The 18,699-nt window shown below is 34.5% G+C and overlaps 1 protein-coding gene across 15 annotated transcripts in view; it reads right to left on the reverse strand.

Moving 5' to 3' along the window:
* PHF21A (PHD finger protein 21A) overlaps window positions 1-18,699 on the reverse strand; it is a 185,197-nt gene that overhangs the window by 137,304 nt on the left and 29,194 nt on the right. For 8 of the 15 annotated variants that reach the window (XM_040259083.1, XM_040259084.1, XM_040259086.1 and 5 more), the window contains 4 exons: window positions 17,274-17,385; window positions 11,604-11,746; window positions 7,770-7,802; window positions 5,566-5,631 (listed from right to left, as the gene is read on the reverse strand). In XM_040259083.1, coding sequence (XP_040115017.1) covers window positions 5,566-5,631; window positions 7,770-7,802; window positions 11,604-11,657 — 153 coding nt within the window. In that variant the 5' untranslated portion in view covers window positions 11,658-11,746; window positions 17,274-17,385. Of the gene's footprint in view, window positions 1-5,565; window positions 5,632-7,769; window positions 7,803-11,603; window positions 11,747-17,273; window positions 17,401-18,601; window positions 18,649-18,699 lie in introns of all 15 variants that reach the window. The other 7 variants (XM_040259085.1, XM_040259089.1, XM_040259090.1 and 4 more) reach the window with 3 other exon arrangements.

Consider the following 18,699-nt stretch of genomic DNA (forward strand, 5'->3'; position numbering starts at 1 on the left):
TGCGTCCCCTTCCCAACTCCCCACCCAGTCCACTGTTCACGTCGCCCACTTAGCTTAAATTATGTTGTTCTATGCGTCAGAAACATAATTAGTTATGGCAGGACAGAGATTTCTCTTCCAAAGGCCTCAGAATTCACTTTACTACAATATGTTCAAATTTTAAATGAGAATAGTTTCATGAACAGCAACTATTTATTAAACCCTCAGAAAAATGTTTCATCTTGTATTAGGTTAAGTAATCTGTGAGGAAAAGAGACTGATTTTTACACACAGATTCAGCAGCAAATACCAAAGACTATGAAGGAGTCTACCTCTCTTAAAAGGATTAAGAAAAATAGTGGAAAGAGTGAAGAAAAACCAAAAGGTAATTTTATGGAATACTATGTAATATGTGTACCAGGGACAAATGGCATGAAAAATATATTTTCAGATAAGCATCAGATACATATTACTCCATCTTCAAAATCTGCACAGTGCTTCCCCCTACCCTGCCTCCTCTCAAGGAATCTCTTAGGGAGAACTTGGTACTCTCACTAATGCTGTTAATCTGATTAGCCTTTTCTGGAGGCTATTTAGAAATAACTTGTTGTTGTTGAATATTTTAAAAGCTTTTTATACACTTTGACCAAGAGTGGTAGATGGATTATTGCTCTCAACTCTTCATACTTTGTCATAAAAGTATACATTCACACCCTTTGTCATATAATTTTGCCAGGTATGACCACACAATTTGTTTTGGCGATTTGTTTTGACAATGCCAACAGAGGCTTAAAATGTGTTTTGGTAGCCTGGCTTGTGTCTTACACTCCAGTGATAAACCATGACATGGATATGCCCCAGGTAGCTGCTGCCCCCTCATGCCTGGCCTCAGAACAAACAAACATAGAGGAGTCTAACCCAACTGACAGCCCGAGGCAAGCCAACTAACCCACAGACTGAAGTAGATGTTCCTGGTCAAGCCAGCGTAGATCAGGAGGATCAACAGACCCAGTGTGAAACTTAAGTGTTGTAATTTAATAAAGACTGGTTTGTTATGCAGAACTGTTATGGCAATAGCTGACCAATACACCCACTAATCTCACATCTGAGTATGTATCCTGAGGCAATTAGAACAGATTCACATATAAGGGTATTTATCATAACAACATTTATAAATAACAAAAAACAAAATATCATCAAATAATAGAGTGAATAGTTATTATCAAACCAGACTATTAAATATTTGAAGCTATTAAAAGTTTCATTCTTAAAGAACATTCAAAAATGTATGAAAATGTTCATAGTATTTTAAGCTTAAAAAATATAAAAAGCAAGATGCACCATTTAAAAAAGTATCTACAAGTACAGAAAAAGATCAGGTATATAAAATAATTCACTTAAGAAATATAAATGCCTTTCTGTGCTAAATATTATTTTATGCTAAATATTATGCTAAATACTATACTTGGAATAAAGAGGTAAGTATGCTCCCTGACTTCTCGAAACAGTCTAGTGAGGACAACAGGTATTAAAAAACAATAACCATATATATGTAATTATAAATTTTGATAAACTATTGTGGCAAAAATTGCTAATTATCCCCAGGATTTATTTCCCTCTTCTTGCTCAGTACCAGAGTCCCTGAATTTTATCTGCCCATGGCCATCTGGAATAGACTATACTTCCCAGCCTTCCCTGCTCCTAGTGGGGGCCATGTGACCAAGTTCTGACCAATGGGATCTAACTGGAAGTGAGACATGAAACTTTCAGTAAACATCCTTAAAAATAAAGGGCTTGTTTTCCCCCTTTTTGCCAGATGGAGCAGCTATTTTGGACTATCATGTGGAAGCTTCATGCTGAGGATGGCAGAGCAAAAGAATAGGAGGAGCTTGGGTTCCCTGGCACTGTGGAACCACTATGACCAGCCTTACTACCCCCACAGAGCTTTCACATGAGACAGACAAAATTCTACCTTGTTTACGCCATTTTCACTTTGGGTTTTCAATCATTCACAGCTGAACCCTAATCCTAAGTGGCATAGCTATGCAGGAAAAATGAAGGGTTGGATGAGAGATTATAACAGAAACTGTTGGTTTTGACAGGAAGAAGGGGTTTCAGAGATCGGTCCTCTGAGGAAGTAACTTTTAAGCTGCAACCTATCTGATGCCTGGCCAGGAGAGCACCAGGGGAGGGGAGGGGAGGGGAGGTGGCAAAGCCCTCCAGCCAAGTAGTTTCAAAGATGAAAACCTCAACTGCAATAGGAATAAGCAACAAACTCTGGGATGCAAGACTGCTTCTACTGTAACAATGAATGAATTAGAATGAGAGCAGAGCGCTAAAGCAGCTAAGTGCATTGGCTCCACTATTAGAATCTCCACTATGACAAGTAAAAGACCACATATGCATGTCAAAAATGAAAGGGGAGGGGTGCAGAATGAAAATGAATCCTGTTAAAGAAATTAATAGCTGCTTCCACAATTCAGTATTTCTAGTGTTTAAAATAGTTGGATTCTCTGATTGGAGTGGTTCATATACCATAAGGAGAATGTCATTAGAGTTTTAAAGGCTAACTATCCTTGGAAAATATAAGACTTTGGTGTTAAAAAATTTTTTAATAGTATTTTCTTGTGTATTTCTGATTTTAAAAAAGAAACATATTTATTGTGGAGAATGCAGCAAATATACATAAGAATATAAAGAAAAAATAAACTACCAGTAAATCATCACTTACCAACAACATTTAATACTGACACTGTTTTTTATACATACTTACATGCCTATATACATGTATACACACGATACACACAAATGGGATTGTTAACGCCTATGAAGTTCCTGTGTTTTTTCACTTATTTATTGTAAGTGCATCCCTATATCATTAAAATGTTTCTGAAACCACGATTTTAACTATATTACATATAATTTATTTAGCCAATCAAGTCTGGGCTAAAACTGACTTTAAACTGTCAACCACAAATTAAAGTCTTGTGGGTCAAGAAGATGACTCCACAAACGGCCATGGGGAGTTTCTATTCAGAAATCTCAAATCACAATTTGAAAGCACTGGTAGCATCTAACTAAGAATTCACTGAAATTCACTGAATTTTAGCCATGAAGAGTGCTTAATAAAGACCATATTTTCCCAAATGGAGTGCATTATTTTGTAATTGGTCTTGAGAAAGAAATAAAATAAGTACCAAAGATTGAGGTAGCAATAACAAATAAGAACTAATAAGTGCCTACTGTATGAATTAGTGACTATCTGCAATGTTTTATTTTTTTAATAAAGCAAAATAAGAGAACATATGCATTTATTACTTCTATAATTAAATTTTCAAGTGGGTTTAAAAAAATGAATATGGAAAAATGCATATAGAAAAAGAATGGAAACAGATATGACAAAGGGTTAATAACTTAATTTTGGAATATGACATTCTTTGAACTTTTGTTTTTAAATTTCACAACCAATAAATTAATATTAAATTAAAATATTAAGTTATGTGAGTGAGGTAATTCAGATTTCAGTTATTAAAGTGGAAGGAATATCAGTAAGTTTTGCCAGAGGCTAAGCGGATCTTTTGAGAAGGAAAAACGAAAAGCTGAGTATACAGCATTAGGAGTTTGCTCTAAAATAAAACTATTTTAAACAAAATATCATAAGTCTGAGGAAGGACTAGCTTTTGAATGTCATAGCTGTGCTTCCTTCAAGTACTATCCTACCTAAAAAATGACAGAGTTTCTGTTCTATCAAAAATGTTGTTCCAATAGTTGAGCAAATATTTTAGAAACGGCGAGATTGCATTTTAATTTCTTACACTGGTTTTACTTTGTAAACCCAAGGTTTTCCTGATGCTACACCCATTTTTAAACTTCTAGTTTCTAATACCAAAACTTAGTTCAGAAGACAGAGTCTGCCACTTGATGAACCATCTCACTAAACATAAATGGTTGCAATGTTCTATTAAGTGAGGTCTCTAGCAGAAAAAAAAATTAGAAAGTTACAGAAATAAACCAAATGTTTACATCACTTCTCACAATGGTTTCAAATAAATGTAAATTTTTAAAAATCATCCCATTTTCCCCAAATGTAGCCTTAGGTTATCTTAACTTTGTGACAGCATCCCCCATCCCCTACTCCACAATCAGTTCTCACCTTCTTTCCCTGATAGAACACATAAGTTTTTCAGCAAAAATGACTCATTCATTGGCATCTTGTCAAAAAAAAACAAACCCTGAAACTTTAAGAAGGCTCAGCGCTAAAAGAATTCTAAAACTAGAACATTTCACTAACACACATCATTTTAACTTCAGAGAACTGAATCACTTTCAGAGTCAAATACATTTAATGAACGCTGTTTATATTTTTCCTTACAAATTGGTCTCCACCACGCTACATACTCAAAATTTTAGTTTGGCAATTCCCTAATCTAAATCACCTCTTGTCTCTGAAGAAGACAAGACAGAGGAGTGTAGAAACATTCGAATAAGAGGTGGGGGAAGCAATTGTTCACGCAGCTTGGAAAAAGATTCTATTCTGAAACATTAATGACTCACATTTATTCCACACAGTTCTCAAAATGTATTTCTCCCATTAGTTAAATGAAAACACAATACAATACATAATATAAATGCAATCAGAAATCTCCAGGAATAAATTACTCTCATTGCTATTATTTCACTAAATAAAAGTTTAAAAAAATATAACACAAAAATCAATTATTGAGAACTATATAACTAAAAATCTTCAATAAGCATGAACTATCAATTGAAATTCACCTTATCATTTTGGTTCACACATTCACCTACTCCAAAACTGCGCCTTTTAACCAGAGGGAGAATGGTGGGAAAGGAACAAGAAAACAAATGCTTTGTCAGATTAACTTCCCTGGTGGCTCAGATAGCTCTGTCAATTGTCACACTCCACCTGGTGGCAGGAGCTGCATGAATTGGTGAAGTGGAGGTCATTCTACAAGAAATTCCAAAGAACACTTGCTAGATGTACTTGGGGAAGAAAGCAAGATGTTCTTTTTTTTTTTGGTCCTACACAGAATATATCTAACAAGGTTAGATATCCACCAAAGTTTTTTTTCACATAATAGTAGGTCAATGTCTAATAAAGATTAACATAAAGGAATGACAATAATCAGAATGGGAGACCTACATTTATAGCAATCTACTTAAAACATTCTCTCCACATTAAGTTAAATGTCATCTCAAGCCTTTAATACAGGTAGCGAGGCACATCCAGCAACTTTAAGATTCTCCGTCACACACTCTCACTAACATTCTTTGCCCCCATCTTCTACGGGTAAACTATGGAGCTTAATTAACACAGTCAACAGCAGCTTTGCCACACGGCTGTTAGATATTTGCCACTAACATATACTCATGGGATACTCTATAGAGACTGATTTCAACTGAAAATAAAAATAGATAAACAGAGCTCAAAAAAAATTAAAACTGAGTCTGGCTGCCCACACTTATTTTCACACATGAAGAAAAATAGCAGTTCTCCTAGAAGCCTCGAGCAGACATATCTTTAGAACACAATGTTAAAAATATGCTCCCCCCTCCTTTCTCCCCTACCTGTTTCTCACTCAAAGCTGTGATTTTGGCTTGGAGTTCATGAAGCTGTTTCTTTAAATCAGCATTCTGATTGGAAAGAAAAAATATCTGTGAGGAAGATATTTCATTTGTTAACAGGATAGTAGCAAGGAGACTTTATGCATACTGTATTACAAATGATGAAGCAACCTTAAAGCATTTAGCCAATCGTATTTGTCATGCATTAAACTGTAGTCATGTTACCACCATCTAGTGCACAGATCCTAAATGTAGGCTACTAACACAAGGACAGGGGTAAATTCCTTTGTGATTATTTTAAATTAAAAGATATTTTATATTTTAGCATTTTGTAGTGTAACAGTACTCCTTTCTACTAAAATAGCTATTCTTCATAAATAACAGCTGACAGAAACCCTAAAGTTCCACTCATCAGACAAAAGCAAAAAAATGGAATTTACAAGGATGAACAAACTGGATGCTTAATAGCATTATCAATAAAAAGAGGTTTTTCTCTGCTTGCCCTCTCCCTTATTTAGTAGAGTACATTTGTTATTTTAGCCTAGATTTGAAAAGCTGTCAGTGCTGCAACTGCCTTAACACTACATCATTCAAATTAACATACTGACTACCAGGGCAACTTCTCAGTTCTAAAATGTTAGGAATCAAAAAAGAATACTATTTTAAATGAGATACACTGAGCATGCTTGCCTTTTACTCACGTGGGAGAAAAATCCAAAATTAAAGTTTTCTAAAGCTTAATGTAACAAGATAGCCTACTTACTAGCAAACTGAATACCACCCCAGAGAGAGACTACTTTTCCTTTTTCATTTCTCATGAAATTCTTTCAATTCACTCTACCTGATCTTCTGACAGGGTCGCAGCATACATCCTCCCTTCATGTTTACTCCATGAGGTCTTTTTTGTGACAGTGTGTACTATAAGGCCTCTCTAATGAGATCACTCACAAGACTGTCCAGCAACTTACTGCCCCCTCAGATTCTCCACATTAAGATTGCTCTGTTACATAACTCCCAGCTATGTCAGAAATGCTACAGTTTTCTAATAATATTTCAGTTGCTGATAATATAGGTTACCATATTAAATATAAAAGAATCTATTGATTGATCTACTGCTACTTGGTTCCCTAAACCTAATTTAAACTATAGTATATTTTTAAAAATTAAAATGGAGAAACTTCTCAAAGAAGTTGGGCTGTCAAACACGAGTTAAGTGGCTATCAATGCCAGCTCAGAATCAATGGATTGTGTTAAAAATACAATAGTTAAGCTGCTAGGGGCTAAATTTGTAGAAATGAATACTATGTCCCACTTCCAAAAATCAATCTGCCTCAGCACCATTCTTTAATCCAAGAATCTATTTTACGTAACTTTACAATGAGGCATGTATGGTGTGTTTAACAAGCTTAAAAAAAAAATGTGTGTGGGTCTAGCTGTTCCGTGAACAGATTATGAGTAAACAAATGCAAGGGAGAAATCTTGAGAATGTCTGATACGTTGACCTCATACTTATGGCCCACTAGCTAATTGCTGCAAAAAAGACATTGCCTGAACAATAAATATATTAACAGTAATTAAAGACAAGGTAAGTTTTTAGGAAAATTTCTCTTCAGGGATAGGGAATAAAATACCTGAGCCAAAAATTCCTATGAGACATTAAAGAAAACGTAATACTTGATGGATTACTGTATTAACACAAGGTTCTTTAAAACCTTCCTTAAGGGCTCTTTCAAAAAGAATCTTTTTAAAGCTTTTTAAAAATTATTCTAAAATTCTACTCCAAACAGTGAGATTAAGCATTTATATGTTCTACACTATAAACTATAAGAAAGTAAAAAATGGTTCTGGGCTATGTTCAATAATTTTGAGAAAGCTTCACAAACTCTGATTTCAAGTAAGCGGGCTTGTGGAAACTAAATTTAAGCTAAGTATTTAATATATGTATTAACTCTCAATTTTTTCCCAAAATACTCAAAGCAATTAACTTAAAAGCAAAATAACAGTAACAAAGATGAAATAATAGCTATATTAGAACAGAATGACTAGATTTTTCTTAATTCTTAAAACATGAAGACAAATGTGCTAAAAAAAGCTGTTATAGAGATGAAATAGTTTTTAAAACCTACGAAACATCTATATTTTAGTATTTTACAGTAACTTTATCTTAAATTGTTTTAAAAATTAAATGAATAAAAGTAGTATTTTACCTGCGGATCCTGCTTCATTTGAGCAACCAGTTTCTGATAATAAAAAGAGAAAAAGAGCCATCAGTCTTACATATTAACTCAATGTCACTAAGCAGGCTTGGCCCCCAAAATCTAAAGTTTTAAATCCACACAGACATACACACACACACACACACACACACACAAAACAAGCAATACCATAATCAGAACAGACCAAAAGCTTCTGTGATCCATGTAAAAGATTAATGAAACACTCTCTTAATAATTTAAAAAAAAAAAACAAACACCAAAGTATTGCTTTATATTTGAAATAAAGAGCTTCCTGCTTTTAAACAAATCTGGAGATGGGATGGGGGAAAGGAGCTTTTAAAAGACAATTTAAACTAACAGAATGCTTCAAAAGTCAAATGTCCTTTGAAAATGTTGTCATTTTGTCTAGAGTCCCAAGTAAGGCCTGGGAAGAAGCTGCTCTCATACAAAAACAGACCTGTTTGTATACAGCAAACAGACTTAGCAAGTCAGTTGGTTTGGTTCACAGAAGGAGCCTAGTGTCAGATGTGACTCTGCCACTGTCCCCTCTGTTGGGGAGGGAAGGTACCCAGTGGAGCAATGCTAGTACCTGAGAGCAAGGAAGTAAAGAACAGTAATGCAAAATTCGACCTACCTGGGGTCCTGGGTGAAGAGAGTTCTACCAGAATACTGAATGGAAAGACCTTAACTAAGGAAAACATAAGTCCAAAAAATGAAAAAGGAAAATGGATGTCGACTGACCTACCCAACTTCTAAAAGCGTCACTGCCCAAAGGTAACAATAACCATGGAGAGAAGAAACTGAAGCATAAAGGAGTATCAGAAGACTGATTCCTGTGATTTTTTTTCATATAACTGAAAAATCTATGCCTCTCTTTGGGTGACAAGACACATTTGAAGTTTTTAAGTCATAAAATAAAAACTTTCTAAAATATATACTTATCCACCTTATTAAGTAAAAAAAAAAGTCAGCATTTAATGATATTTAATGATAGAGGCATGATTACATCAATACACTATTCTGCAAACAATACAATAAGGTCCTTAAATAAAGATCCCAAATTGCTATGTTCTAAAGAGTTTTTTCAGTTTTTTCATCTACTCCTTAAGGTCAAACAGGCAGCTACCAAATATTGCTACTATCACTATGCCTCCCTCTAAGAGCCCCTGAGCCATAATTCAAATTTCTACTTCTGATCTGCTTTGTGATATGCTCAATGAACTAATCCTAAGATGAGCAAATATGCTAAGAAATCCCCCTTGAGTAAAACATACAATCTTTGGTGAGTGACTTTTGACATTTGTTCTAGCTTGTCAAAAGCCTTACATTAGGTGCTAAGACACAGTCGGGATAGCTGAGATTGCCAACCATGTGACCTCCAAATACACAAGGTATATTTTACTATACTTCATATATGACAGTGGTTAACTCTTTTATATCTTGGTCTTAATCTATATAACATACATTCCAAGAGTTCAAGGATATAAAAATACAAAGTTTTATACATATACATTTTTACTAATGCAGCTTAAAGGCTAGACACATTCTTCAATGAAAAAAAGCCCTTGGTCTTCCTTTCTGATTTGGTACCAGAGACTAGAGTACTACAGTAAAGTTGTCTTTTAAAGCTGAAAAAAGTTTTTCTCCATGACACTGGAATTTAAAAACTGACCAGCAAACTCACTCTCCACCTCTGGAGGAAATAAATAAGCCAACTTTTCTACCTACAATCACTCAAGCTTAATTTTAGACCATTACAGGCAGGACAGAAAAGCTGGGCAATTCAAACATTCAAATCCAAAATGACTTTAAGGTGACATTGTGTGTTATCAAAATTGTTACTTTCTAATTCAAGAATGCAGCAGTTTTTCATGAGGATATAGTTTTTGCCAAAGGTTGGCAAACTACAACCCACAGACAAATCTGGCTTACCACCTGTTCCTACAAATAAAGTTTTACTGGGACACAGCCACACCCATTCACTTACATACTGTCTATGACTGCTTTGTCCCTACAGCATCAGAGAAAAGCGGTTGTGACACAGACCATAAATGATTCCCAAAGTGTAAAAGACTTTACCATCTGGCCCTTTGCAGAAAGTTTGCTAATCTCTGCTTTATACTATTCTCTGTTACATGTAGAGTAAATACTCCAGAAGTTTAAATATAACTTGCATCAAATCCACACAGGAATATTAAAAAAGGCAATTTCTCAAAGAAAGATGAGATGCCCATCACAGGCCATTACTCTTTAAACATTCATTCAACATCAACCATGTGCATGTCGCTACTTTTAAAATCATTTCCCTGTTCAACAAGAACAAAAGTATACTTCTACCACAGCAATACTAGGTAGCTTCATAAACACACTTTCTATCCAGTAAGCTCATTTTCAGCCCCAGTTTCATTCCCTAAGTGGAAATGATGAAGGGGTGGCTTCTGCCCCAAAATTTAGTCAAATGTACAATCTGGCTTTGGCCTCGGCCTAATAGCCAGTGGCTACTTTGACGTCATTTCTGGCATCCCTGAATTTCTCATGATCATGTAGGTTAACATGTACCCAATCAGAACAACAGCATCAGATTTACATCAAGGCATGTCACTTGTATTTCCTGTTAATACTTATTTTTTAGGGGAGGGCTGTATGTCACAGCATGTGGGATCTTAGTTCCCAGACCAGGGATCCAACCCATGTCCCCTGCAATGGAATGCAGAATCTTAACCACTGAACTGCCAGCAAAGTCCCTACTGTAAGTACTTAAATTTTTTTCTAATAGGAAAGGATTCTAAATGTAACTCGAATGAAATATTTTACATTCTATATAAGTTAAAATACTATCAACCAATGTTGATAAACATAAATAAATGTTTATTACCATACAAAGTGCTGTATTAACAGTTATATTAATTTTATGCTAAAAATATTTAAATACACAGGAAAATAATGTAAATATTAAGTGATAACTTCAGAAGAATATTTTATTCCTTTTGAGTCAATAAATGTAATTTTAAAATTTAAATTATATTTTAAAGCAATAAACATCCAATTTTTTCATAATTTTTATAAAATTGGTATGCTTGAATTAAAAATATGAAACTAAATAATATTTAAGAACTCTTTAAATTTTGTGATTCAGTTCAATTATATCATGAACCTTTCAAAAAAAGTCTTATTTGGACTTGTTCATATCTTGGGAGGATGAACCAAAAGCTGAATGTTAACTATGCCATCCCAAAATTTCCTGAGAGCAGGAATACGTCCAAAAATCACATGTGAGTAACTTTGGTATACATGATAGTGGAACATGTCTTATTTTTTAAAATATGTAAGTAAACACAGGGAATTATATTCAGTATTTGGTGATAAACCATAATGGAAGAGAATATGAAAAAGAATGTATATATGTATAACTGAATCATCTTGCTGTATAGTAGAAATTAACATAATACTGTAAACCAACTATACTTCAAAAAAATAAATTTTGAAAATTAAAAAATAAATAAAATATGCAAGTTAAAGTCACACGAACAAAGTCTCTCAGATTAACCAAAAAACAGGGAAAAGGGTTTTGTTTTTTTTTAAACACATTCAGTATATGGAAAAAATATTTTTAGTTCTTTTGCTTAGAAGTCAGGGTTTTTAAAATTCTCAAAAATATTATCAATGAGTTTGTTGAGTAGTGTCACAAGGCAAATAACATGATTCTTGGACAACTGACTGAAAAAATGATTAAAAACTGTACTGAAAATCAGAGACAGCAGGCTGTTGACTATCTCAGCCATTACTTAATAGCATGATGTGGGAGAAGCCATGACTGAAACATACCTGGTGAACCTGAATTTCCACTTTAAGAGCCTCCTGTAGAGTCTGCAACTCCATCCTCTGCCTTCTCCACTTTTTCTATGTCTGCTAATCCTACAGTTTCTTCAGCCTTTGTTTAAACTAACAAACTCCTCTTCTCACTGCAGCTGTAGAGATCATAAAATGTTTGGGATCATTATGCTGGTTATAAAGGAAACATACATGTTAGATAAAATAAATTACATTAGGCAAAAAATTAGCCAACTAAACAAACTTTCCCCAAACAGATTTCTTTCCAAAATGAGTAGATTTGTACTGAATTGGTACCAAAACTTTCTGAGTTTTATTCTGTGAGCATTCCTCTACAAAACACTTCAAATAAGTAAGATATGGGGAAATCTGGTCATGAAAACATCCAAGCACTTACTACGTGCTCAGCACCATGTAAGATACTACTTTCTGAGGACACAGAACTGAACAAGACCACTTCTGTTCTAGATGGGTCGGGAGACAAGAGGAGGAGAGGACAGCCATCCAGGACACACTGTTCTTGGAAAGAGACACACAACAGCATGGTCATACATTTTTAACTATCACACAGAGTGAACTGGAGAGCTCAGGATCTCCCGGAAGTTAAAGAAGGCCAGAGCACTCTCACTTGGATGGACTTCCACAGTCTTTAAAAAAATAAACTCAAAATAGGGGAAATTCTGACACAAAGGTTTACATTTAACAAATTAATACTTAACCACATTACAATGGAACTCTGCTTTCCACAAAGTTATGACAGAGATCTTAAAAAATAAATCTATCATGCACAACAGATGAGGTGGGTCTATACAACAGAACAGACTCTTCACCTTTATACCACCACCTTCTTTTCCAGCTTTGGCTTTGGCCATGTATAACTACACATAGAGACAAAGTCAAAAGTCTAGATTTGTGAATGTGAACCTTCTGCTCTGCTCACCACTACTGCAACTTAAATTAACTCCATAGCTAACTTTTCTTTATTTTCTTTTTTCTTGAATGTGGCCCTAGACATGATTTCAGGTACTCTCCCCAAAGTAAAAGTTTAATTGAATAAATATATATATTTAACTTGTAGTTAGAGCAGCTTTTCAGCATTTTTACAAACTGAGAAAGGGGACAATCAAGAAGTCAGAATAACTGCTACTCCTATGCTAATTCAATGAGACTCATAATCTTCAAACCTCTAAAAACTATTTATCTATGGATAAAATTCATAGTTAACTTAAAAGAGTTAGTCGCTCAGTCATGTCAACTCTTGAACTCTATGGACTGTAGCCCGCCCGGCTCCTCTGTCCATGGGATTCTCCAGGCAAGAAAACTGGAGTGGACAGCCATGCCCTTCTTCAGGGGATCGTCTCAACCAAGGGATCAAACCTGGGTCTCCTGCACTGTAGGCAAATTCTTTACCACCTGAGCCACCAGGGAAGCCCCACAGTCAACCTAAGTTTTATTAAAACTTCTTTAAAACCTGATTTAACAAAGTTATAATGAAGTCATTAACTTCAGGCTGTATTCGTGTATTAGTCTTTATTATATTTGTTTAATCTTACTAGGCTTAAAACATCACTGGCGATCTCTCCCCTAGGGCTTACATACTATGTTATGTAATATCAAAGTACTCCAAGCTTTTTTTAAGAAAACAATACGTTTCCAAAGTGTAAAATTCCTTCAAACTTACATTTGTGGCGGCTAGAAAACGATATTATTGTACAATGATATTGCCCACCAAAAATTTTCATAAAGGTAGTATGTTTAGGGGAGGTAATTTAGAAAAGATGATATTGATGAACAAACCAGGTTTTCCACATATTTATTAAATCTTTAAAAATTGTTGGAACTACATAAATATCAGAATCATTAAGTTATTGGTTTTAGACCAAGGTTTTTGTTGTCATTTAGGTTTACATACTAAAGCAAATGTTAAAACTATGCACTTACTATAATTTTGAATGTTAAAATAATCTCCCTACTCAAATTCCTGACTTATGTATTAGAGGTCTTCCTGAAAACAGTACTTAGTTTTAAGCCCATCAGAAAGCATGTCCAAAAATGATTCCCTACCATTTTCATTAAATTAAAATCACCTTGAAGGGTATTTTCAATGACAGAAAAGCCACACTTTATTTTACTTTATAACATCATAGCTCAACTCAATTCATAAGCTCTAGAAATAAACAGGAACATAAAAACATGAAGAATTTACAATATACACAAACAAAGGGTTAACATAATTTGTACAGTTACACAGAGTGTTTACAGATTAATTACAAATTAATTTTTCAAAAGCTACGAAAAAGCAATTCACAGAAGATAAGAATGATCAACACGAAAAAAAATCTATTTTCAAGAGAGTCATGTAAAGGTAAACTTAAGACACATTTTTGTCAAACTGACAGACGTGTAAAAATAATAATACTCTGAACTGTCTAGAGTTTGCATCAGGTGGCACTTTTATAATTTGCTATTAGTTATATCTGAGTGGTAGCACTGAGGGTTATTTACTCTCTTCTTTTCAGAGTATCAATAATCTCAAATTTTCCCATAGAAAATATGTACTTATTTTTATATAACAAAAAATTAACTTAGAATTGCTAGATAAAACATCAGAAAAATTTATACTGACGAAACACAACGTTCAGGAACAGAGTAAGTAAAGCCAGGGTTTAACCTGGAGGTTCTAAATGTCAGAGAGTGCCTCACAGGATAAGAAGCCTGCAACTCAAGTTAATGAGGAGCTGACAGCTTTTACTTCTTTCATCAGATTGTTGTCTGCTTATTAGAGACACACAAAGGCAAGAAATTTTATTTGGCAAGGACTCTAAAGGCCAATTACTCATTTTATTTCAAGATAAAACTGAAGGGTTAAAAAAGGTAGTGACTTATTATAGAAAAATATATGAAGGATTAGAAGATTCATTTAATATTATTTCTTTTTCACAGAAGCCTCTTTCTGCATTTTTAAAAGACTGATTTCTGCCTAAAGAACAAGTTATATACATATATATTCATAGCCTACAAAAAACAATGCAAGCACATGTTGAATCCTTTTAAAAAATACTTTGAGGGCTTAGACAATGTATGTAGCCACCATGTGGTGACCATTTGGGGGCAGTTTCTAGTATTATAAAGTAATATAGAAGGTAATATAAAGTATTATAAAGAAAGCAAAATTTATAAAAAGATGATTTATCATATTTTGACAAATTCTAATATATTATAAATAACAAATCCACTTCTGCAAGGTAAATATAAAGAGACTTACAAAATAATTTACTGAGGTACAAAGCCTTTTGCTGCCCATCAGTTCTAAGTACTACCACCAGAGAAGGCAAGTGCTTAGCACAAAATACCAACATTCACTATATTCAAGACTGTATGTGTCAAACCACTGGGACACCTAATGGCCTCCCACATTCAAATTACAAAACACATAAATAAAAACTCCACAAACCAAACGAACAAGCAAACAAACAAAATAACCAAATCTCACTAAAAAAAAGAAAACAAACAAGGGCAGATGTAGTGTCTGAAAAGAACATTCACTGTCTCAAAAAAAAAAAAAAAACATCTGATTCCATTTACTCACTGTGTAACCACTCTCAGCTTTAGGTTTGTTTGCTTATAAATCAGAAAAAGGGGAACAGAATCATCTGTTTCACAAAACTATTATGAGGTTTAAATTAGGTGAAGTTATATGAAAAGCCATTTGTAAACTGTAAAGTTCTATGCTTTTCTTAACATACTTAACTCATACACACAAACTTTTGTATAAACTTCTCAACACAGTATATTTCTGAAAAGAGTATGTAAGCTTTCTTATTTCCAACTTCTCTAAGAAAGGGATTCTAACCATTTTCCTGGTTACAGTTCTGCTTGGAGATGTATGACTGCTAGATCTTTCATAATGATTCTAATAATGCATTAATACTACAACTCTGAATTTATTACCAAAATTACTGCTCTGTTCTTGAATTGATATAAATCTTTTCCCAATCAAAACTCATTGCATCAACCAAGTTTACTTAACTACAGTAAGTCTGTAATACATTGTGCCCCCAAACTGAATTCCTTAAAAATGAACAGCTCAGGGTTCTCTGTACCATGTATCTACTTGGTGTAAGACTCCATTTTTGATCTATACTCTCAAAATAGTGTTTCAAGTACGCTTAATTAATTTTTTAAAATATGAAAAAGTAGAGTCTTGTAGATCTATGTATCCTGGTAGGGAAGATCCCCTGGAGAAGGAAATGGCAACCCACTCCAGTATTCTTGCCTGGAGAATCCTATGGACGGAGGAGCCTGGTAGGCTACAGTCCACGGGGTCGCAAAGAGTCGGACACGACTGAGCGACTTCACTTTCACTTTACTTGTCTCGTGCTTATTACTAAAATACTAAAATTAAATTACTACAATACGGAAATAGCTCCTCTGTCCACGGAATTCCCCAGGCAAGAATACTGGAGTGGGTAGCCATTCCCTTCTCCAGGGGATCTTCGCAACTCAGGGACAGAACCTGGATCTCCCACATTGCAGGCAGATTCTTTACCACCTGAGGCACCAGGGAAGCATTATTAAAATATCAGGTTTCAATTTGTACTGAATACTTACTGATTACTATGTATCTAATATGCTAATAGATAAAACATATCTTTAACTTTTAACAGGGCTAAAAATGATCACAAATGTGAAAAATTTAATAACTTATGAAAACTAACATTTACTAACATGAATCAATAAGATGACATTAAAAAATATATATAATGTTTATTTTCTTATTTTCATCTGGTATTTCTTTGGTAACACTCCACAGGTCAATAGGAAATGCTACTTCACAAAGAACTTGATGTTGGAGGCTACATTTTGAATCTGGCAAGATTACTATGCTCAAGTACTGGTATTACAGGTGTTGACAAACCTGAGCTAGTAAGACTGATGCTTCTTAACCACTGAATTCACACACACACACATACACACACAATTTGATTAATGATATCTGAAAGTATGAATGCCTTTGAGTATAAAGTATGTATCTTTCCTTTGGTTTCTTGGGTGGAAGGGGGCCAGATCCTTGTTAAAAAGAAAAAAAAAAAAACAAGGAATACCTGCACAAGTCATACCATTCCAGCACAAGGGAGTGGTATTTTTGGTCAAGTCAGGGTTTCCCCACAGCCCCCTCTTCTGCACACGTCTGCTGCAGTGAGTGTCCTGCCCCACTTCCTACCACCAGTGTTCATTCTAAGACACAGTTTCCACCTCAGCTTCCTGGCTCCAGGCCTGGCAGACACACATACACTCTTCTATCTGCTACTTTTCTTTACAGAAATTAAGCATGTCTACTAAACTCTTCCCAACTATACCAGACAACAAGAACGCTGCAGCAAATTCAAAAATGCACAGAAATTCAAAATAAAGGAGGCTGAAGAGAAGAGTCGTATAAGAGCATAGTGACAATGAGGTCAAGATTTTAGAAATGGTTGCCGTATTTACCAGAATGCTTTTTAATGATAAGTATTTTACTACACAAAGGAGAACATAAGAGAGGACGGTGGTCTTGGTATAACTAGTAAGTACTTAACAGAAGTGGAAGTTATGGGAGAGAGATTTCAGATCAATTTAAGGAAGAGCTAAGGATTAGAGCTGTACAAAAAAGGAATGGGTTACCTTATGAGGTAGTGGGCTCCCTGTCAATAGAAGTATTCAAGAATGCTGCATATCATATCCCCCTCTTGGAGATTCACAATGCACATTAGCATATTAAAGGTTCTGAGAAGTCCTGCAGTAAAGAAACCTGTTTAACTTTGTTTAAAGCAGCATTTTCCAAATTATTTGACCACAGAACATTTTCCCCACCACCCCACCTCAATAATATTTATTAATTTCTGTGGAAATTACAGTTCCTCAGAACACATTACAGAAATATGAGCTACATTCTTTAAAATGTAGAATTTAATACATCAGGGATATATCTGAATAACAGTATGTCAGGGATTTAAGAGAAGAAACTGCCACACCTGGTAAACGGTTCAAAGAGAAGGCCTTTAACATTCCTTCTTCTTTAAGAAATATATGACTCCATTGCATCTCAAACTAAATGGCTATGGGGTCTTGACTATTTATTTTTAATGGTTCCATGAGAAAGGCAAGTAGATAAAAAGGTAGTATAGTCTAAGATTAACTGGTTCAAATGCTTCCCTTTCATGTTTAAAGCTCAATACCTAAAAGGTAAGAGATACCTCAATGACCATTAAGTTATGAAAGAAGCCTCAACTAAATATCTACTCCACCCACTAAATGAATTACCATTTGAGAGAAAGAATTAAAAAAAAAAAAGTACCTTGCAATAGGGGACTACCCTATTCCAGTTATCTTGTTTGAATTTAATTTTTTATCATAATACATGCTGTCAATATAAGGTTAATGTCTGTCTGATCTTTAGACACTGGAATGCCCTGTGTAATGTGAATTATACACTCAAATAAATTATTAAGTGTGATGATTTATAAGCTGTTAAAGTAGACATTAAAACTGATACTATGGAAAAAACATGTTTGCCTATACGACCCACACTGCTACATTTCTCTCATTTTAAAAACTTCTTCCTCTTCAAGAATTATACAAAACATACACTGAAAATGTAGCATCAGACATGAGGCCAAACCAACATTAAATTTAGTAATATAAATGCTAAGAGTCCCCAATTTCAAAGTCAAGTTTCCCATAACTACATTAACTTAGCCTTTTTGCACATATACTAAGGCCATCAAATTAAACAGTGTAGTAAGTAATACAAGACACAATGGGAACCTTAACTTTTGAATTTCCTGGTTTCTGAATTTTCAGCCCTAACCACTGCATTAAGGACATTTTCCGCAAAGGGGACCTTTACATTTTAAGAGGTTATCGAATGCAGGAACATGCAAGCCTAGCAGTATTATTAGAAACACAAATGAATTTGAGGTATGGTTATGTGAAATTAGACAAAAATTCACGTTCACTCAGTACAAACAGTGAAGCCTTTCGCATTTCTGGGAGAGAGCTTTTTTGCAAAAAAAGAAAAAACGTCACTGAATATTTGAGTTATCATCCA

The sequence above is a fragment of the Oryx dammah genome, unplaced genomic scaffold, assembly GCF_014754425.2.
Source record: "Oryx dammah isolate SB20612 unplaced genomic scaffold, SCBI_Odam_1.1 HiC_scaffold_17, whole genome shotgun sequence".
Classification (NCBI taxonomy): domain Eukaryota; kingdom Metazoa; phylum Chordata; class Mammalia; order Artiodactyla; family Bovidae; genus Oryx; species Oryx dammah.